The sequence below is a fragment of the Nilaparvata lugens genome, chromosome 5, assembly GCF_014356525.2.
Source record: "Nilaparvata lugens isolate BPH chromosome 5, ASM1435652v1, whole genome shotgun sequence".
Classification (NCBI taxonomy): domain Eukaryota; kingdom Metazoa; phylum Arthropoda; class Insecta; order Hemiptera; family Delphacidae; genus Nilaparvata; species Nilaparvata lugens.
In genome coordinates this window covers 19,525,143-19,549,299 of record NC_052508.1, presented here as the reverse complement: position 1 = coordinate 19,549,299, position 24,157 = coordinate 19,525,143, and the positions used below count along the sequence as shown (strand labels likewise).

The 24,157-nt window shown below is 35.2% G+C and overlaps 1 protein-coding gene across 4 annotated transcripts in view; it reads left to right on the top strand.

The window, feature by feature from the left end:
- Positions 1 to 24,157, top strand: part of LOC111048125 (RNA-binding region-containing protein 3-like) — a 64,376-nt gene that overhangs the window by 7,260 nt on the left and 32,959 nt on the right. For 2 of the 4 annotated variants that reach the window (XR_005571262.1, XM_022333984.2), the window contains exon 2: positions 22,589 to 22,720. Coding sequence is in view for 3 of the 4 variants with exons in the window: in XM_022333984.2 (XP_022189676.2) it covers positions 22,589 to 22,720 (132 nt within the window). In the remaining variant the exon portion in view is untranslated. Of the gene's footprint in view, positions 1 to 22,588; positions 22,732 to 24,157 lie in introns of all 4 variants that reach the window. The other 2 variants (XM_039427862.1, XM_039427863.1) reach the window with 1 other exon arrangement.

The following is a 24,157-nucleotide window of genomic DNA, read 5'->3' as shown; positions in this document are numbered from 1 at the left end:
AAAAATACAAATAAGAGAAAAAGAAAAATTGAGTTAATAAATTTCCTAAATAATACAAGGAAGAGAAAGATTAATTAGAGCCTATCCTACATGTCAGTACTAAACTTTCATAAGGAAGTATATTTAATAAAATATACTACTATGGAATTTTGTAGATTCCAAGTATGACTCTAATTTGTTATAATTGTGAGCTATCACTCCCACAAAAACAACTGGTGAAGGAAAAAATATTTTGACTATTGTGACTGGGTGGAGAGTTCCTAGATGTCTGTAAGGCAATGTGATAGCAGATTCTAGTATCGGACCACAAAAACAAAAGTATGTGAAAGTTTTTACAAACATTTGATGTTGCAGTCTTAAGGTTTTTTATATCGCAAACAAGTAGGTCAGATAATCAAGTCCAGCCATATGTGGTTCACGCCCACACCTCTAAAAGAATCACACCTACTTGTCTATCAAAAATCCAAAGTATTGGACAGCAAAAAAAAAAAAAAATATATATATATAAAATGTAAAATGGTTTCCCAGAAGAAAACTATAACCTAATTACATATGGCTTATGGCACGATATGCAATAAAAGATGAGAAAATGGGACATAATTTGCTCTGAAAAACCTAGTTACCTAATATAATACCTGAAAAAAAATAGACATAATTGAAATATGTAATACATGATGAAAAAATATACCGCAAGCAAACAATTATTTACACTACAATGGATAGATTTTAGAAAAGTTAAGTTTTATCAACAATTTAAAGATTAGGAAAATAAGCTATTTTAACTTCCAAAATTATTTCAGAAAAAAAATACAAATTTAAATGACTATGGACAAGATTGGTTAAAATATGCATCATAGAAGAAATTTACTGAACATTACACAAAGACAGGAAAGAATCAAAATTTGATTGATTAAGGGCCAAGAAAAATAGGCTACAGGAAAGAAAAAAGACACAATTATGGACTCTTACCATACACTGTGTAGCGATTATGCTATTCTGAATCCTGGCATAACACAGGATTCCTAATCATTGTGTGCTTTCTGATGGTATTTCTTCATCATATATTGATTGACTCTCATAATTTTACCTGTACTTATCTCTTCAAGTTTGAAACACCCTTTATTGAGATCATCTCTTACTATGTAAGGTCCACGATATTTAGGACACAGCTTGGCAGAAACCTCTTCAGCTTGCTCGACAAAAATGTAATTTCGAATTACAACCAGATCATCAACCTTGAATTTATACTTGGGTTTATTATGAATATTCTGTTTGAATCTTCTGATGACACCTCTATTCTTTATTCTGTACAGTATTCGTTTGTTTCTGATACTTTCTTCTTCAAGTTCAAACTTATTTTCTACAGGATATTTGATATACTTAAAAACAAGATGTGCCAATTTATGATTCATCATAAGCTCCAAGGGTATATGACCAGTTGATTCATGAAAATTGTTGTTGATGACAAATTCAACCTTATCAATATACTTGTACCAAATATTATGCTTATTTACAGGAACGTAGGTTCTCAATATGCGATTTACCTCTTTCAATGGTATTTCACTTAGATTTGCCTGGGGATGATAAACTGAAGTGTAGTAATATTTTATACCTAATCTTTCCATAGATTCTTTCCACAATCTGCTTTGAAAACAAGTACCATTATCACTGATTATATATTCAAATTTACCAAATTCATTTACATATTTTTCAACAACTTTTACTAAATTATGAGCGTTAGCCTTAACTATAGGATACAACTTTGTAAACTCAGTAAAGCCATCATGAATAATGCACATCCATTTGTATTTGCCACCTGGTAATTCACCATAAACATCAATGAACACTTTGTGATGTTTTTTCTCAGAAATTATGGTATGCATTTCTAATAATTTCTTTTCATTTGATGTCTTTACAAGTTGACAATACTTACAGTATCTTATAGTTTTGGTAACAAGTCTGTAACAATCTCTTATGTAAAAAGTTTCTTCAATAAATTTGCATGTTTTTGATATACCTACATGACCTAATCTTTCATGAAATTCAACTATCAATTCTTCATACAGTGCTGAAGGCACACAAACTTTCCAAAAAACTATTCTTTCCAGATTTTCTAGTGAACAAAAGATCATCATTTACTTTAAAAAATTTGTTGATATTCAAATCACCTGTCTCTAACTTTTCTCTTACATTTTTTAACCAAACATCATCTTTTTGAAATTCTTTGATTTTCTTTACTATTTCAATTAACTTGTTATCACTCTTAATGATATTTAATACCTTGAATCCATTTGAATTTCGATTTTCCAAATTACCTTCATAATCAGTTCTAGAAATGATATCTGGCACAATGTTATCCTTTCCTGCTACAAATTCCCACTCAATATTAAAATTCTGTAATGCAAGAATCCATCTTCCCAAACGACCATGTCCTATCTTACATTTTTTTAAAAAGGTCAAGGCTTTATGATCTGTACGGACAACTATTTTTTGATTACCAAAATAATTTTGAAGTTTCATTAAGCCAAATAATACAGCTAAACATTCTTTCTCACATATTGTGTAATTTAATTCAGATTTTGTTAAGCTTCTGCTAGCATATGCAATGACACAGTGTTCCTTATCTTCACCTTCCTGAAATAACTCAGCTGCAATTCCTACATCACTGGCATCAGTGGCCAAAATGAAATTTTTGTTATAATCAGGATGTTTCAAGATCACACAGTCGATGAACTTATCTTTAATTTCTTGAAAGGTATCATTATCTTTTTCAGTCCAAATGAATTTATTTTTCTTGCATAGAAGATGCTTAAAACGATTTGTCAGGTATGAATAATTTTTCTGAAACTTTCTGTAAAAATTACAGAGACCTATGAATGACTGCAATTGTTTCAAATTTTGAGGAATGGGAAATTTCTGAATAGCATTTAGCTTAGAGTCATCTGTTTCAATACCATTTTTACTTATAATAAAACCCAAATACTTTATCTTATCTGCAATAAATTTCGATTTATTCAGTTTCAACTTCAAATTACTTTCCCTTAACTTATTGAATAATAATTCAATTCGGCTGATATGTTGTTGAAGAGATATACTAGAAATGGCAAGATCATCAATATAAGCAATAGTAAACTCACAAACCTCTTCACCTAGCATTTTGTACAAGCACTTGATAAATTCAGAACCACTAATATTCAAACCAAATGGTAGATGTGTATATTGATAAGTCTGACCAAAAACATTGAAAGCTACATATTTTTTACTATCTTCAGTTAATTTTACCTGATTGAAACCTTGAGTGAGATCAAAACTGCTAATGTAGTTGCACTTATTGAATCGAATGATTAAGTTATCTATTGGTTCAGTTTCTGTAAAATCCCTTATTATGTACTTATTTTTTTCTCTTTCATCTAAACATAATCGAATTTCATTATTTGGCTTTTTCACTACTACCATAGGGCTTGTATATTCAGAGCTACCTGGTTCAATGATTTTCTGATCTAACATTTTCTTTAATTCTTTCTTAACTTGATCTCTATACTGATATGGAATCGGATAACTCTTCTTATCTAATTTCACATCATCTTTCATTTTAAGTTGACATAAATAATCTTTTGCAGATCCAGGACTATCAGAGAAAATATCTTTGTTATTTTCAAATACTTCAATTAATTGTTTACCAATTCAGGAGATTCATTGCTTAGCTGTAATCTTAAATTATCAATCTGCTGATTCCATAAAGTATTGAACGTTTCTTGGTCTCTTACTATGTTAACATGAAAAAGTCTATTGTACTTCAAGGTATCCTTTTTTATAAATGGAAAACAACAATTGTTTTGTAGAGTGAGAGGACTGTATCTAAATTATTATTGTATTTAATAAAAATACTTGCCAAGCTGGAATTAAAAGAAATCTTTACTGTGAGCAAAGCTATGGAAATTCTAAAATTAGTATAGATAATAGACTCACCAGTCGTAATTTTTATAAGTGCCAAATTATCAATTATAAGGTATTGGAATCGAAATACAGGATGGAATATAGAAATGAGAAGGATAAATACCTTTGGGAAAGGAAATACCTTTCTGATACTCTGATACTGTGGCCTGGTGATGATTACAAGCTGCTTGGCAATATTAATTTCACTGCTCCTTGCTTCTCCCAAATGTTCACGATATTCATCAAACACTTCAATCAACTATTGACATATAATGTCTGGTTAGACAAATAACAAAATAACAAATAAGGTAAGCCGGAATGGTCTGGTTTTGCACCCTCTTGAATCCGTCTGCTTTCTTTTCTGACTGAGAAGAAAAAACCTAGGCTGACGACAGTTTTCGACAATCCACTGCCAGGAGGCAGCACCGCATGGAACAATGCTACAAATCAATAATGGCCACAACATTCCCCCCCCACCTGAAAAGATATTTTTCAGCTAGGGCAAAGACAAAAATGACGTTTATATAATACAAAAATCCAAACATGTAACCACAACCAAGAACACAAAAAAACCAAGATTCACAACTACGCCCTTCACTATTGAGTGGGTAGTGGGAAAAGTTTAGTGACTGGTCGTTTAAGACACCCATTCTTCAAATGCACCAGAGCCACTCTCACTTGGCCGTCTGTCCCTGGAAAAACTTGTTCCACGATACCTAGTGGCCACTGCAGTGGAGGGAGGTTTGGCTGATCCACAATTACAACAGTGCATACTTCAAGTGGAGTAGACGATTTCCACCATTTTCCTCGTTCCTGAAGCTCATGAAGATATTCTACTCGCCACCTGCTCCAAAAGGATTGCACTAGTTGATGCACCAGCTGAAAGTGAGTAAGATGATTGACAGGAGAATCAACAACATCTTCCATTGCAAAAGCTTTCAATGGGGTAAGTTTGAGAAAATGTGCTGGTGTTAATGCAAGTGGTTCACTGGGATCTTCACTCATAGAGCACAGTGGTCTGGAGTTCAGTACAGCTTCGACCTGAACTAAAACGGTATTCATCTCTTCGTACGTTAACAATTGAGTACCAATCACACGAAATAGATGTGATTTTGTTGCCTTTATGTTCGCTTCCCAGATGCCACCAAAATGGGGCGCTCCTGGCAGAATAAATTTCCAGTCGATTCTATAATCGGACAAATCACCTATAAGACTGGTTTGGAACATAGAAGAGTTAACAAATTTCGAAAGCTGAACTAATTGCTCGTGAGCGCCAACAAAATTGGTTCCACAATCTGAGCAGATTACTCTACAAGGCCCATGTCGAGACAGAAAATGTTGAAAAGCAGCCAAGAATGCTGGAGTAGACAAAACAGAGACGAGTTCAATATGTACTTTTGTAGACATGCATACAAACAGACATATATAGAGTAAATTACCCATTTTAGGGGTTGAAATCTTTGGTTTACACCGAAAACATTTATTACAAAGATAAACACATTTACGAACAACAAGACGACCAGACAGAATCCAAAACTTTTGCATGATTAAGGATAACAGCAGACAGGGCCCAGCGTGACAATTCTTCACATGGAAATTATTCACCAATAACGTGACAAAATTGTCCTTTTTTGGCAAGATGATTGGATGACAATTATCAAAACCAAGATTAGCTGTTGACAATCGACCGCCGACACAAATCACTTCATTCTCTAGGAATGGAGACAAACTCTGCATACGAACTGAACAACACTTTCCTGTTTTCAATTGAGACAATTCATTAGTAAAATGGATTTTCTGTACAAGTCTACATAGATACATTTCAGCTACATTCAAATCAGACTCACCCTGTTTAGGTAATACACGAACAAATTTCAAAATCACAATTACTACATGTAACAAACGTTGGTAGCTTGAACAGCGTTGAATCAATGAATATATCACATTATCACAAGTCGCATCTGTGTGAAGAGTTGTGAGAACATTAGTTTTAGTTTTGATTGGATCCTCGATAGAAAATCTCCATAGAATACGCTGGTATCTTCGACATGATTCTTCCATCACAATTTGACGATACATGTGACATATGTCAGCTATCAACGCCATTTGAAATAATCGAAAATTGAGTAACACAACAAAAATATCTGTTTGCAATTTTGATCCAATGTGCAATATTTCATTCAATGATAGCGATGTGGTGGTCTTAGCACTAGCATCAAACACAATACGAATTGGCGTTGTGGAGCTGCTTGCTTTAACAATTGCATGATGTGGGATGTGATAACCACTCTTATCAGACTGATCAGTTATCAATGACATGTGTCCCTGTTTCAAATAGTCTTTCAATATTTTGTGATAGGCAACACACGATGTAGAATCCAACTCCAAACATCTTTCCAAATTCAAAAAACATCGTTTGGCAGAATTATACGAGTCACCCAAATTATCAGGGGGTTTCAACCATGACAACAAAACGATAAACCTCCCCAATTCAGTATGACAAACAGATGAAATGTAGTTATTCTCACAATCGACTTCTTGAGGTTTTAGCGGTCGAGTTGAGGCAGGGCACTCTTCCAATTCCCAAAATTTTTGAACTATTTTATCCAATGAAAGATTGCACACAACATGACTGCTTGTATCACACGACGATGACAAAACCGGAGCTCTTCCCATGAGGATATAACCCAAAAGACTGTCTATAGCTGTAATCTCATTCACCTTTCCCACCACACGATCAGACTTCAGCAAATGAGGTAACAATTCAACATCAATAATCACATCAATTGTATTTGGTGAATAGAATTGTTCATCAGCCAATTGTAATCCACTCAAATGAGACAATTTAGACCTATCTATTTCACAAGAGGGCAACCGTTCAACAATACTCTCTACCACAAGAGACTCAACGGAGAAGCAAATATCTGAGTCAATTCTAGATTGAAACGAGAAGCATGTACATCCACGTACAACCGTCTCCTTTCCTCCAAAACCGTGAACAACAGTATTCAATTTACTAATTGGAAGATTCAATTTTTCACAAGCACTGGATGTAATAAAATGCGATTGAGAACCACTATCCAACAAAACACGAAGTTCATGTAATCCACCAGATGAACTTTTCACTAACACCCTAGCAGTAGACAAAACAACAATGCTATTACTACCATTAGTAGCAGAATAACAGGTGACAGAAAGATTTTTCTCAACACTCACAGACGCTACACTACTTTTAGACTCATTCAACCCAAAATGTAACAATGTGTGGTGCATCTGGTTGCATAAAGAACACGTTTTATTACTCTTACAAGCTCTACTCGAATGAGTATCCTCCAGACAACGAAAGCAATACAAAATTTCCTTCACAGAAGCATATCTTTCTCTAGGGGTCTGTTTCAGGAATAAAATGCAATCAATAAATTTATGACCCTTTTTTGAACAACGCAGACAGCTCACACCTCTCTCAGCTTTATTGAGATCAGTTGACAATTCATGGCTGGGTGAATGAGTGACAAACACCTTTGAACTCGAATGAGAGTGAGTTTTGACATTTTTGGAAGCAGTCTGAGTCTTTTTTACAATGGAATTACTTGACAAATTCAACAATTTATTATCATCAAACGGCAAAGATTTAACCTGTTTTTGTATAAAAGAGACCAAGTCATCATAAGATGGAACATCTTTATCTCTTACTGCCACCTCAAATGCACACCTTGTTACAGGATCTAACAGCTTCAATGCGTGATACAAGAAAATAATATCTGTAAGATTGACTCCCCGCAAACATTTCAAAGCCGAGATTGGCGCACAAAATTGATCAAGAATTGCAGTCAGACCACACCTACTTTCGACTTTAAGAGCCTCAAATTCAAAAATATAGGCTTCGGTCTGAGATCTCGTGTCCTGATAACGAGTAACCAATGACGTCCATATATTTTGGTAATTGGCCCCAATGGGTGATACATGCTGAATAAGATTAGCCGCTTCACCACTTAATTGTGAGAATAAATACTGTATCTGCTGTTGATTGGTCAAAGATTCATTATCATGGACTAAAACCTTGAACAACTCATAGAAACTGGCCCATTTCAATTGGTTCCCATCGAAAGTCGGCAATTCTATACATGGCAAATCAAAATCAGGATTTGATTGAGTAACTGCTGAAACTGTGGGATTTTATACAACTTCAGTTTCAGCTGATTGATTTAATTTTTTCAATGCATTAAACAGGCATGAAAGCCACTAAATCGAGATGATCATCTGTGAATTCAGGAACATAATCCTCTTTCAACTCAATTTCCAACTCTTGAATTCTTAAGACACAACTTTCGAATTCCTCCAATGTCTTTGGAAGATTCTCTCCTAAGATTATGAATTGATCGGCAACCTTTTTATCCTCAATGCCTTTTGACAAGTCATACAAACGCTGAATTCGTAAGAATAAATGTTGTTTTCTTGCTTGCAAGACTTTCAACGTCTTTTCCACCTTGTCTGTCATATTAACCAACGAAATGACATAAAAAACAAATACTATTCAAATTAACAAAAATATACAACGCAAAATAAGAAAGGCAAAATAGGAACAATAAAAGAACATCTAATTCGATGTTTCTTTACTTCCAATCAGTTGAGTGAAAAGCAGACTCATTCAAGTACAAAGCTATAAAACAATATCTACAATAATATTCATAGTTTATTTGCTGATAATCGATCGATAAAGTCAAATGCTCAACAGAGATAAGAAGATAATGAGGTCATTCAATTTGACCTTGAGCCTGAACCTGTTTTGAGCATGTACCGACAATTACAAAAAACTTGTGAGATTCCAACATCTAAAATACAAATAATAAATGGAAAAAGCAAGTTTCAAATTCAATAAATTCACTGATTCAATGATAATTAGGCTTGTAGGACCAAAATGTTTTGTAGAGTGAGAGGACTGTATCTAAATTATTATTGTATTTAATGAAAATACTTGCCAAGCTGGAATTAAAAGAAATCTTTACTGTGAGCAAAGCTATGGAAATTCTAAAATTAGTATAGATAATAGACTCACCAGTCATAATTTTTATATGTGCCAAATTATCAATTATAAGGTATTGGAATCGAAATACAGGATGGAATATAGAAATGAGAAGGATAAATACCTTTGGGAAAGGAAATACCTTTCTGATACTCTGATACTGTGGCCTGGTGATGATTACAAGCTGCTTGGCAATATTAATTTCACTGCTCCTTGAGTAGTATAAAAAGGCCGGTTCTGGGGCACAAGTGCCCCAGAACTGGCCTTCGCCTCAAGGTCACCCAAGTTGACCAAACCTAACCTCAAGGTCATCCAGGTCAACCAAACCTAACCTCAAGGTCATCCAGGTCAACCAAACCCAACCTCAAGGTCATCTAGGTCAACCAAACCTAACCTGAAGGTCATCTAGGTCAATCAAACCTAACCTCAAGGTCATCTAGGTCAACCAAACCTAACCTCATGGTCATCTAGATCAACCAAACCTAACCTCAAGGTCACCCAGGTCAACAAAACCATGTTTAAAAAAAAAAATTAAAAAAAATAAAAAAAAATAATAAAAAAAAATAAAAAAAAAAGGCATTGGTATGAGGTATGAGGTATGACGTCACTTTTCAAGCAATTTTCTCAGTATGCTATACTGAGATGCTGAGCCATCTTTGTTGATTTCATCAATGAGCTGATCTTGCGATGATGGGGTGCGTGGGCGTTTAGCCGCGGGAGGGTATGAGTTATCATCATCATCATTGTCAGATATATTCATTTCTTCATCTGTCCATAGTGTAACACTGCTGTTGTGTGACTTATCCTCCTCTGCCTCCTCATCCTCCTCTTCCTCTGCCTCCTCATCCTTCTCCTCATCAATGTGTGCTAGAGTGGGGATCTTGTAATGTCCATGTGCAAGAGTTGTAATTCCATCATCTAGAATATACCTCTTCTCATCAGCTTTGCTCAGTGCCTTCTTTCTCATGACTTGAGTCATGATCTGATGTTTCCTAGTGCCAAACATCACTTGTTCTCTATAGATATCCTCATCACCATATAGACAATCTAGATAGTCTTGGAAGCCTATGTAATGTTCAGCATCTGGATGCATTTTTAAGAGTTCTCGCCCAAGTATTGGTCTCCTCACTCCTTTAGCTTTTTTTTTATCAATCCACTTGTCAGCTGATTTGGATCACTATTGTAACACCTACAGGCATATAGCTTTGATTGTAGGCCTACATACTCAAGTGGCACTCGGCCAGCATATTCGTCTTTGAACTTTCCAAGCACCATTTTGTTTGCATCCGAGTAGCATGGGTGGTCTGCAGGGTACTCTGAAGTGTCAAAGGTATCTTCCAGTTGCTGTTTGTTGATGATGTCGTTGTATAGGTTCTCAGTTTTCACGATGTAGAATAAGCTGTCAGTATCCTGATAAAGCAGTTGCAGGTTCTCTTTGTACGTAGGTTTCATCACATCGTAGTGGAACTGGTATATAAGGGTCTTGCTTATGTCCAACACTGTCAAACCAATGTAGATAGGTTTGTTCAGCTTTACTTCTTCCTTATGCATCGTAACAGCACAAATATTCTCACCAAATATGATACGATCCTTGTACACTGGTCGAGCAATCAGTTTCTTCAAACGCTTCTCATCATTCACTAGCTCCATGCTCATTCTTTTTCGCACATTCTCCATCGTTTTACCAAACACAGCATTGTTCATGAGTTTGAAGAAATTTTTCTCAAACTTGTTCTTTGACTGTTGTCGAAGTCTGGTGTTTAGCATGATGTAGGGTGCTAGGAAGTCCTCCTGCTAACAACCTTACACCTCGATGAACTTTAGTGATTTTCAATCCATGCTGCTTGCTTGAGGGTGCGGTAATGCTTCACGGTTGCTTAGAGTAGTCATGAGTCGTACATGATTAGATTTAAGAGTTTTTTTGTTCTCTGCCAGGAATGGGAAGTCATTGTGCTCATCATGCAATTCAGAAGGGTACTCAATGTCCACCTCCAAGATGTAGCCAATCTTTTGAACATCTCCAACACCCTCAATACCTCTGCTTACCCCCTCCAACTCATCTTTCTTCATCCACTGGAATTTCCGGCATGGAAGTGGTTGGCACATTGCCCAGCCGTACAGGTTGTTCGCATCTGTGTACAGGAGATATGATGTAGGCTTCTCGGGGTCAATAGGCGCTCCTGTGTAGGCATTGTTGGCTACAGCATGACGGTGTATACAATTTGTTATTCCTCCTCTGATACCTCGCTCGATAAACATGTACATGTCATAGTCAGTAAGGAGCTCAAGCTCAACTTTAGTATATTTCAGCATGACATCAAAGGAAAAGCCTGGAGATGTAAAGTAGTGCGCACAATCCAAATCATAAGTCTTCATGCATACATCACGGAAGCTCTCAAAGACATCGGCCAACAGGAGAACATCTGTTTTCAAGTACAGGTCACTGTACTCTCCCAGAGCTCTACAACTGAATTGGTTCCATACAGTTTGAGCATGTTCATAATCATCACTGCTAACACTCCTACCAACCAGCTTGCTGAAAAATGCCTCTTTGGGTGGTAGCAATGTTTCTTCGAGTCTCTGCCATGAATCACAGTAGTCATATGGAAACACTCCTTTCCTTGAGACAAGGCTCAATTTGTTTCCAAACACTTTGGCAGTATGTGGCAGCACTTTGTACAAGTCTTCCGGATTCGATGCTGATTTGACTAGGTTGGTGACCAGATTGTCTAAACTATCAGGCGTAAACTGGAATGTATCGATGAATCAAAGGTGCATTTTTGGAGATATTTGTTTGGTGAATGATATATACTTTTCCGATGAGTTTGGGATGACAAACAGCCGATCCTTATCTCTACCCAGCTCTGGAATAATGAGGTGTGTATCGTAGTTTGAAGAGTTGTGGAGAAACACTGGTATGAATGATTGTTGCTGTCGCTGCAGGTTGCATTTACAGCATAATGCATTCCGGTAGATACCAGTTATATGACAATGGTCATACACCTTATCTTCATTGAACCACTCATTGCAGGCCTCACAGAAATCGGCTGCATTATGTCGTGCTTGCTCTCTTTTGGTTAGTGGGAGCAACTTGATATACCTACAGTCAATTGCCTCATCTAAATCTTTTGCATACATGGTGAGGGTCTTCATGAAATGTTTGGCGGCATCAGGACCCCTGTAGACAATCGGCTCATGAGGGATTAGGTTAGTGATTGTCAGCCAGGAATCTTCCAAATATGGGTCCCACACAAAGTATAAGCAGTAACTCATTGCCCGATGATACTGGATAACTTTGGTAGCTTTACCAATCTATTGTTCATTGTCTTCATCAGGTTTCTCCAGGATGCACTCAAAATTGGCGTATGCTACAACAGGTACTCTATACTTTTGCACATGTTTCTCAAACTTTAAGGTTGGAGGTTTACCATCTTTTCCAACCTGTGGCATGATGATTCTTGCTATATTATTGCTAGCACAATACTCTTCATGCTCAGCCATCCTGCATTCTCCATCTCTGTTCTGGGTGTAATGGGTGAATCATCGTCTGCAGATGATAATTTTATGTTGATGTTTTGTGAGTTGGGATCCCACAAGTCTTTCAAAATTTTTAATGTAGCAGTAGTGGCTATTTAATTTATGTTCATTGTCATCCTCAAGGGTGCTGTTTTCATCATCATCATCATCCTTACTCTCACAGAGGAGGAGAAGATCAAAGTGATCTGCCTTCATTGCATTTCCAACTCTTCTTGGAAATATAACATTCTTCTCATCCACACCATAAATATTAACTGATACCTCTGGATTATCTTTCTCAAATATATCGATTTGACTGATGGCAGTGGGAAATCCAATGCCTGAAAAGTTGTATCTCTCTTCCAATTGATGGTATCGGTTGTTGACTCGTTCAGGATTACTGCCTTGTACATGTTTGGCGAGGATAGCCCATTTGAAACATTGCTGGTCCTTGTTTATAGGATTGATGATTGCCTTTTGTGCTGATAGAAGAGGTGGAAGACTGATGTAGGATGATCCACGCAGGGGAATATGTTTGCTAATCCTGATGAGCAATCCATCGATGATAAGCAAACTCCATCCACTGGAATTTCCTTCGAATTTCGACTCCTCATCCAGTAGGGTCATGCACGCTTGGTTGATGATGTCTGGAAGATTGATGATACTGAAGATGGTGTAGTTTGGAGTTTTGAAGGCGACGTTCTGAAACTCTTCTTGTTCGAAGAAGGTCTTATCAAGGGTGCTGCGGAAATATGTTGCCTCCAATACTAGATTGAACTTCATTGCTCCATGTGTCTGGTGTTGCTGACTGATGATGTGAACAATTTTATCCTTCAGACCATTCAGAAAGGTGTGGAAATCTTTGGCAGGCTCATCCTTGTATGCATTATTGTAGTATAGAGTTGTGAGTCCGGATTTAAATGCCTCCTCCAGAACAACAAACTCGTCCACTGAGTTTGCTGTTTGTTGACATCGTGCAGCTTTGCTCATCTGTAACAATGCAAAACAATATTGTATAAGTATGGTATGCAGTATTCAACTTTATATATATATACCTCCATCACTATCAACAGATGTGGGGGATGAAGGCGGTGAATCAGTATCAATATCTAGGATCGTGGGTCAGATGTGTGAGTGTGTTGGGGATGGAGGTTCATAGATGTTTATATTGAATGTTCCAGGGATGATGGTCGGGAGCTGTATGGTGGGGTGGGGGAATGTGAATGGGGTCTAGGATCTACTTCGTGATAGGGGATCTACTTCTATGTCTGAAACGACATACACACTATCAATGTCAAACATATTGTGGGTACAGCCTAATTCTATGGTAAAGACTTGTTATACGTTTTTTAGGTTAGGATGAATTACAACCACCAACTCAAAGAACCTAATTCACAATTAAACTCTCAACTTGTATGTATGTATTGAAACCTAATTCACAATTACACTAGTCATTTTTGACTATGTCATTTACTCTATGTATTGGAACCTAATTCACGATTAAACTAGTCACTTTTGAATTTAAATCATTTTTGAATTTAATTGACAGTCTCAAACCACCTACTCCAAAATTCAACTCTTTTGAACTTAATTGTCAAATCAGGAATATAATATAAATATATATATATATATATATATATATTATATATATATATATATATATAATATATATATATATATATATATATATATATATATAGCTATAAAATGCATTGGTACTTACTCTTGATGTTGATAAAGATGAAAGTAATCCAAAACAAATACACAAAAATCACACACACGTACTGGCGGCACAACTGCACAAGATACAATGTCCCACTCCTTGCAGAACAACTCCTTTTATAGCCCCAGTTCAAGATCCCTAGTGATTTTTTCCCATTTATTCCCAATTTTATGTGTTTTTTTCTTATTATTATTTTTTTTTAACAAGGTTTGGTTGACCTGGGTGACCTTGAGGTTAGGTTTGGTTGACCTAGATGACCATGAGGTTAGGTTTGGTTGACCTAGATGACCTTGAGGTTAGGTTTGGTTGACCTAGATGACCTTGAGGTTAGGTTTGGTTGACCTAGATGACCTTGAGGTTAGGTTTGGTTGACCTAGATGACCTTGAGGTTAGGTTTGGTTGACCTAGATGACCTTGAGGTTAGGTTTGGTTGACCTGGATGACCTTGAGGTTAGGTTTGGTCAACTTGGGTGACCTTGAGGTGAAGGCCGGTTCTGGGGCACTTGTGCCCCAGAACCGGCCTTTTTATACTACTTCCATGCTTCTCCCAAATATTCACGATATTCATTAAACACTTCAATCAACTATTGACATATAATGTCCGGTTAGACAAATAACAAAATAACAAATAAGGTAAGCCGGAACGGTCTGGTTTTGCACCCTCTTGAATCCGTCTGCTTTCTTTTCCGACTGAGAAGAAAAAACCTAGTCTGACGACAGTTTTTGACAATCCACCGCCAGGAGGCAGCACCGCACGGAACAACGCTACAATTCAAGAATGACCACAACAACAATCTTTCAATGATATCATATTTTGATTAAAATCATTAACTGCTCCATCATCTTTTAAGAAATCACAACCCACCAAAATATCTACATTCAAATCTTGAACTATAAGAAAAACTATTGGCAATTCTAACTTATCAAGAAATACCTCTAACATAATCTGTTTATTTACCTTCTTATGTCTCATACCAGTAGCTACAACTATACTTACATTAGGAGCTGGTACTAAGTTCAACTTGAGATTGTTTTTCTTCATTTCATCAACAAGTTTCTCATTAATTACATTTACCTCAGAGCCAGTGTCAATAATCATTTGATATTTCTTATTGAAAATTTGTACTTCTATTCCTGCTAAATCATATCCAGTAGGTGGTGTATTCTCTTGTTCCTCCAATAGTTCATTAAAAATACAACCTACCATGTATGGTTCTTCTTGACAAACAGTTTCAGATTTATTCATAGCTTCATCTACCTGAATTTCTGGAGTATGTACCATATGAACACTTGATGCTTTAATATGACTTTCTTGATAACTAGGTATTACTTCATTACTTAAATTCTCACAACTATTTTCTTGCACATGAATTTGACTGATTAATTCTGGCTTTCTTATTTCTAACCTGTTTGAAGTTTCAGATTCAATATTTATTTTATTCGTGTCTACGGCTAAAATTTGACCTTTCCTTAACTGGGAGAACAGGGCTGTCGTTTCGTCGTCCCATTATTAGTTTAAAGGAACATTCTGTCTTGGATGATTTGCATTCATCTGATTTGAAGTTTGAGCAGGCATATAACCTGGCGGTGGGAAGCTGAAATCTAACTGGTAGTTGTTAGCTGGTCGATTTGAATTTGATTGATTTGAATTCACAAGTTGATGATTTCTATTATCTCTGAAATTATTCTGAAAATTTTGATCTCTATGACCATTATTGTTTGGTCCATTTTGGTACCTCCTTGATACTGCTTATTATTATCATGAAACATTACACTATTTGAATTCTGAGACCTATTTCTATCATCCCTATGTTCACTCTGATGAAAACTTATTGTTTTATTTTGACCTCCGGCTTGAGCATTGTTATGATCACGGGGCGTTTGTCTGTTTACTTTGTAAGTGTCAGTATTGTCAAACTCATTCAACAAACAAATGAACTCATCACTAGTCTTAATGTTACGAATAATAGCAGCTGTAGATATGGTTTCATCAAAATTACCTTTCAAAAACTTGAAAATAGTATCTTTATCTAAGGCTGGAATTAGATTCTTAGCAATGTTGAAACGAGAAATATAATACTCAGTAAGATTCTTAGATAAGTTTGGCTTATATTTTCCAAATCTCAAATCATTTCTAGCAGATGACTGAATGTCGTCTGACCACAATCTAGCAATGCATTTCTCTTTAAATTCTTCAAAGTTATTTACATCAAAACGGATGAAAATCCACCAATCACGATGAGCAAAATTTGAATTAAAATTGTTTTCCAAAATACCCTTAATTTTGATTCAGTTTGTGATCTCATTTCTCTCAAGATACTCGGTCAAGTTTACTAAGAAATGCATTGGATTCTTTTTGTCAATTAGCATTTGGAATTCAAACCTATCGAAATTACTATTGTTACCAGTATGATTACACATCGGTTTTGTTGACATGTTAATTTTATTTATCTTTTTCCTAACCTCAGTTATAGCAGCTGTATTTTCTTGACAATCTATTTTCAAAGAGGATAATACCTTGATTTCCTTGTCTACTTTTTCGTTTAATTCTACAACCTCTTTTTCAACATGCTTAATACTTTCATTATTTTCTACATTGATAGCATTTTGTGTCATATTTTGTTGCTCAAATATGATCTTATTTTTATTTACTCTTTCATTAACCTCATTGACCCTATCAGAAACTTGAATGATTTTGTTTTGCATTGATTTTTCTACATCTAACATTGATATTTCAAGATCATTAGTTTTCTGCTGTAGATGACCTATTTCTTTGTGATTTTTACTTAATGTATCATTTATCTCTTTAATTTTCTGCTTTGTATTAACCTGCTCTAGTCTTATGCTAGCAAATTCTTGCTTCATATAATCAAACCTAGCATTTTGATCTTGTTTCAAATTATCAATCTTAGCATTTTGCTCATCAATCTTAGCATTTTGCTCATCAAACCTAGCATTTTGCTCATCAAATCTAGAATTTTGCTCATCAAACTTTTGTGTTAAGAATGCTATAGGATTTATATCATTTTTAGCTCCTACCATACTTGTTCATTTGATATTTCTACTACTTCCTCATGAATTGTTACATTTGAAACGTTTTCACTTACAGCTACACTATCGTTTAAGTCATTGTTTAAGGTTAGGTCTAAATCTTGAGATTCTTCATCTAAGTTTTGAATGTTTTCACTGGATAAAACTTCATTATTTTTATTGTTCTCCATCTTGCTACTGCGTAAAAAATATTTACTCATTAGAACCTGATTTTTCTTGAACCGATTTCCCACTCAGCAGCATCTCCCATTCATAATCCATCAAGATATCTATCCTACCAATAATTTTTTATAACCAGGGATATATTTTGTGGTTTGAGTCCCACACCAGGGCGTACCATTTGCCATGCTACCAATTTCTCCTAAATAGGTTGGATAGCATTTCACACCTATTAACCTAAAGGAAGTTATCGGCTCCAAAATGGTAGATTCTTGATAAACTATGGATGGATCTATTGCTTATGAATGAGAAATCCAGTTTTCAGAGCAAACCAACTTATAATCTTCAGAAGAATTTTGGCAATATACAACACAAATCCACAAAACAATACCTTACACACTTAAGCATCTAGCATCATTACAAGCTAAATACTTATCCATTTATATAGTTGAAAAACAAAGGCTATAGGCTTGTAGACACACAAAACAATTTATACAAAATTAGAACACCATAAAACTGTTCAAAACTCAATTTAAAACACTAAAAATTCAATTAAACAGAAAAATATTCAGAGAACACAAAATTAGAACACATAGCCAGCCACCATTTTTTAGAGAGAGGCCTAACAAGTACAGAGCAAAGCCCCACCTCAAAACCAGTGTCGACGTTATGAACACGTCACCGATATTAAATTCCAAAAAATTATAAATTACAAGTTTAGAATTTACATTTTACATTTGTTCTCAATAAAACTTTATTTCGAAACTGTTATTTTAAATTTATATATCCTCTATATTTATAATGATCTATTCATCTGGTAATTCTGTTAACTCAGTTTCGGTGATACCATGGAATGTGCAACAGAATTATTTATGATAAATTCTCAGTTAAAAAGTTGTCTGCATATCGATTACTCTGATATTTACTATCAAGTTTTATAGATCTCGAATTGAAGATTCGATTTTAATCGAGAAAAAAATGTAATATTACATGGCATATACCCAGACACTTGGACACAGTACCAAATTTCCAGATGTATACTTATTTTGCACAAAGGGTCTTGCCTGTACTCTCTCCCCCTCCTTGAATGAGCGAACAGATTTTGATTTGTTGCTTGCAGGCTCAAGTTGGTAAAGGAAAACAGCATCAAGCCTGATTCTGATGTTTCTGTCTATGTATAACTGGGCTGGAGTTTTCCCACATGCTAGTGGCATGGCTCTATAACGGAGTAGGATCTCTTGAAGTTTTACTTGCAGAGAAGTTGAGTGTAATCTATATAAATATCAAGATTTTTTAGTTTATTCTTTAAAGTCTGAATATTTCTCTCTGCTAATCCATTTGTAGCTGGATGGCTCGGGGCAGTGTATTTCTGGAAAATTCCATGATCAGTACAATAAGTATGGAACTGATCGCTCTGAAAAATAGAGTGGTTATCACTCACTAGCACGATTGAGTATCCATGAATAGCGAAAAAAATTGCAAGTAAATTTATTGTACTTAAACTAGTAGGTGCATGCTTTGAAATTTCAACTTCTATCCATTTTGATTTTGCATCGACGCAAAATAGAAAATAAGTATTTTGGAATGGTCCTGCGTAATCTACGTAAATTCTATCCCAGTTTTCTTTTGGTCATTCCCTAGGATGGACTACAACCTTAGGCGGGTTAGACTTTATTTGCACACAGGCTTTTCAGCTTTTTACTGGTCGCTCAATATTTTTATCAATGTTATGCCAGTATACATAGCGTCGTGCTAACTGTTTCATTTTGGTAATGCCAAGGTGAGTTTCATGTATCTCACTCAATATCTGTGACTGTAAATTGGTGGATATGACTACTCGATCCTTACGAAATATAATATCATCGACTAGAGTATATTCGGTCTCTTCTGAGTTATTTTTCATTTTTTTGAATGATGTTTTTCAGATCGTTGTCTTTCTCTGTTTCATCACGTATTACCTGAGAAGTGATTTTATGGATTGGTAGTAGTATAGCGTTAGTGAAAACGTGAAAACAGTTGAATTAACACTAGGATAAGTTATTGTAAATGTAAAAATTGGTAATGCGAGCAAAAGTTCGGGCGTGAGTGCGACGCTGAGCTATTTAGCTGGTCAATGGCAAATTGCTAAATAGACCATTTCCATTCAATAGGAAATAAATATATCTTGAAGAGATATGTCTCAATGAATCAATTTTTGGTTCCGGAATATGAAGAACTGCTTGATGTAACAGCTACAAGTAACATTCCTACGAAAATAATCAACCTCGACCAATCAGAGTGATGATAAAGAAAATTTACCATTTATGCAGTCCTGATTCTATTATAGAGGTCTCGAAGAGACAATGCTACAAGGTCCTGGACATTGTCAATAAACTCAAGTGGAAGACTAAAGAGCAATTTGAGATGTTTCTCGTATGCTTTAACTGCGTGGGAGATGTTAGGAAAATTTTCGAGTTGAAGACTGTCCTAGGCTGTAAAGTGGAAGTTGAAACTATCAAGAAGGCAAAGCTAATAGCTCAATGTGAGCGATGTCAAGCCTATGTAGACCCTCAAAAGTGCTGCAATATGGAACTGAGATGTGTGGAGTAAGCGAGAAAATATTCAACAAAGGATTGCAAAAAGCCCTCTAATTCTTCACCAAAATGTGTTCACTGTGAAGAGGCTAACACAGCGAGTTACATAGGGTGCACTATGGCAATTGAACTACAGAAAATTGGAAGCGGGGCTTGAAAAATAAGACTCATACCTATAAGAGCTCAGTTAGTCAAAATCTAATTCCCAAACCCACTGAAAAATATAAAACATATACACAAACTGGCTCTGTCAATAGTATCTGTAACAAGTTGAAGAGTAGCAGTCAAGAGGTCGGAGTGCTACATACTCTACAGCTAATACTAACCAACAAGCAAGAAGTACTACTGTCCTCTTTCTAAAAACTGCTTCAGAAAGTAGAAAGCAGCAACAACCTGGCTGGGAAAAGAAAAAAAAAATGAATCACTCATTGAAAATCATGGCATGGAATCCATGATTTCAACCTGGAAAAATTTCCATTTTGACATCAACCTGACTGGGAACAGAAAAAAGCAATGAATCACTCATTGAAAATCATGGCATTGAATTCAATGGCATCCTTTGAAAGCAGCAATAACTAGAGTTGGTACTTAATAGTGAAAATATAGGCATCTACCTTATATCAGAAAAACACATGACTAACCAGTCTCATCTTAAAATCAGAGGTTATAAAATGTAGCATACTACACATCCAAATAATTCAGGAAGGGGAGATAGTGTAGTGCAGAAGCGAGGCCAAGTCTGTCCAAGTCAACTTCACCATTAGAAAATTTGGTCTGACTCTGAAAGCAAGGTTGCGTTGGAAAGCACATGTGAAAAAATAACAATTACGAATAAGCTAGAAGGTAGAAATCTACTCGTTGATTGGTCGAAACTCAGTTTTTTCTATCTACAAGCAGATCCTGAATCCCATCCTATGGAATACAGCTCTGGAACTGTGCCAGCAAGAGCAATGTGGATGTGATACAAAATTTTGAAGAACATCATTGATGCTCCAAGATTCATCCTGTACGCCGACATCCACGGAGATCTGAAGGTGGAGTTTGTCTCATCAGAAATTTGGTGCTTCGTACGCAAGCATGCAGATAGGATCCGAAGTCACTCAGCTACTTGACAACACACATATGCTGCGCAGAAGCGCATCAAGCCATTCGAATTGTGTAGTATTGTGAAGTGAACGTGCCAAAAGCAGAGCAGTGTTAATAGTGTGAATGTGTATCTATAATACATGATAATTTAGTTAGCCTATATATTTTTTGTCAATTTCAAGTTAATTGCTAGAAGTAGTCCTGGTAAGAAGTACCTATTTTATTAAAAAATATACCTTATGGATTATACCTTTGTTATATTAGAAAAGTTGCTCATTAGTCTTTTTAGACAAGATTGCAATGTATTAAAAAAATGATAACAATTATATCACAGTCCAACAGATAGAAAATAAGAATAAATCACAGTCAAGTCAAATTACAGAAATATTGTATATTATATGAATAATGATATAACTCCTTGTCTATACATCACTATCAAAGATAAAAATTCATCAATAATTCTGTGTAGATCGTCTTTGAGTATCATGTCGCTATGGGTTGGTCAATACACATGGAATACTTGTAATTTAATAGAGAAGTACAGTTTATAGATAGAGGAAGCAACTGTTATATAGAAGTCTATTTTGTAAAATGAATATTTAGCCCTCCAGAGATCGCAATTATGCTGCAGTTCAGTGCACAATGCTACTTCAACAGGCTACCTGTGGCGGCGGTGAAGCAGGATTTGACCGTTTTTGTGGAAAGTTGTGGAGTTGAATCAAATACTGGAAAAACAGGAACTACTATGATAATTTCTCATAATTGCTATTGATTTAATTATTTTTAAAAACTTATCAACGTTGATTCGTGATGCTATCGGTCCCGTACGGGTTGTACGGGTAAAGGACGCAGGATGAATTTCTAGAGGATCTATTATAAGACTAGTCAACTAACAAATGAGAAGTGGTGCAGTCATTGTTATCAGCAAGTCAATACTGGATGAATACAAAATACAGCTATATTGCGCATAATAACTGACTTCCTAGATAACAATGTTATGTATATTGTACTCGTTTCGACATTTTGGAACGTTTTGGGTTAGTTGGTATCAAAACGAACAGAAATGAAATATTTTAAGAATTGGTATGTTTAGATTTTTAATGTTTAAAGACTGTGTTGTGATATAGTTTACATTTCCTCTTAATTTTGTGATGTCTCATTTTGAATCTTTTCATTGCAAAAATCAGAAATCAGAGTCTAGTTTACTGAGATCTTACCGCTACTAAAAAGTGGCGAAGTAGCTCTTTTTCCAATAAAGAATACAACTAGCATTTCTTCCCAAACCACGATATTAGTGTGCACCGTACCCATTCAAAATAAAAATTCCTCAGAAAACGTTATGGTATTTTGTGAAAGGATGGTAATCCTAGTTTGGATTTTAGATCTAGTAATTTATAGGATACCTACTAATAATTACATCCAGCTTTTAATGAATTATAATAAAATGACTACCCCGTCAATATTATTTATTTGTATTATTGTTCTTTGACCTATATTCTTATTCAAATGATTTTTTTTCAGGTTTAAAACACATGCTGCAGCAGAAGCAGCTATCAAACGGCTGCATCAAACAGAACTTTTGGGACACCTCATTTCAGCGGAATTCGCCCGCGATAAAGAGAAGGTGGAATGGATACAGAATAAACCAGCATGGTAATTCAAAAGTAATAGCTTCTAACAGTCGGTCAATATCTATTTACATATAAAGTGTGGTTTTTGTGGATTGACCAGTACAGATATTACATTCACTTTGTGTGTACAGATTAATTTCAACGTGCTTATTGATATTGGTAAGGGAGAAAGCTGATGTATTTGAGCTTATTAAAGTGTTCTATTGATTTTTCTTCTATTATAAACTTTCAATTCATTATAATCTTTCATTACAATTTTCATCTTGAAAGGTTACGAATAAGCATAATCATAGAACAGTATTCATGAAATACAGTAAATAATGAAGATTGGAATAGATAAATAGTGGTTTTGATTATTACTAATAAGAGTTTGAACGTCACGAAACTATCCGAATGAAAAAATAGAAGCTTTCTAACATAGCCTGTGTGACACATAAGAAAATATGTCTTCAAAATTTCCTTTTAGTAGCCGTATTGAAGAATTTCAGCAATGCTGCTTGCATTTATTGAATTACAAAAGCCAGTAGAAAGATTAGGCTCATGAAATTAATTCTATTTCCCGAAGAAATACATTGTGACAGTAAATAGAAACATTCAAAATTAAATAAATTTAATACCAGCTAATTTATTTTATTCTCTGATTTGATCCGTCGTTTCAGATCAAGTATTACTTTTCTGAATAAAAAACAATCAATCGTTATTGTGTAGTGAGATTCACGTTTAAGTGTAGATTCAAGTCGGTGTATTTCAGAGGAGACCATTTTTGTCAAGTTTCTTTTTCCACTGCCTTCTATTATATATAGCTGTGATTCAGGTTATTTCGGTAGATCTGATCTAATATAAATATTGTTGGTTCTTGTTAATAAAGATCAAATCTCGAATATATTTTATTCATTAAGAAACTACAGGGTTGGGCAGTGAAGTACGGATAATTTGAAATTGCAGTTACACACTCATTTTAAAACTAAATTCATTTCCCCTCTAGTGTGTATCTCTAATGTTGCCATTTTAAAATTTGAGAGGAAAAATTGTTGTAGAATAATTGATTACGTACGAAAAATAAAATCTGTAAAATGGCGCCCGTTTCTGTTTATACAGTACTGTAGACATTGTGAGAAGTTGTTCAACATTCTACAAAGTTGTTCAACAATATCTTTGAAATGAATTTATAGAAAAAAATATTTCTTGGTTCTTTGTTGATGTTCAAATGCAAAAATTATTATTATATCAGAACAAATAAATCTGAAATGATAAGAATCTATTGTTTTTAACTGTGGCTCTATTTTCTAGTTATAAATCAAAACTCACTTATCCAAATCACCCTTCGTTTTGTAATGTCTGAATCCACTTACGGCTTCATATTTTTTTCCAGTAGTCCTTGCTTGAAATGAGGATTTGCTCTTGCTTTAACATCAGCCTCAAATGCTAATTGTGAGAATCTCATCGTTGATGTCAATAA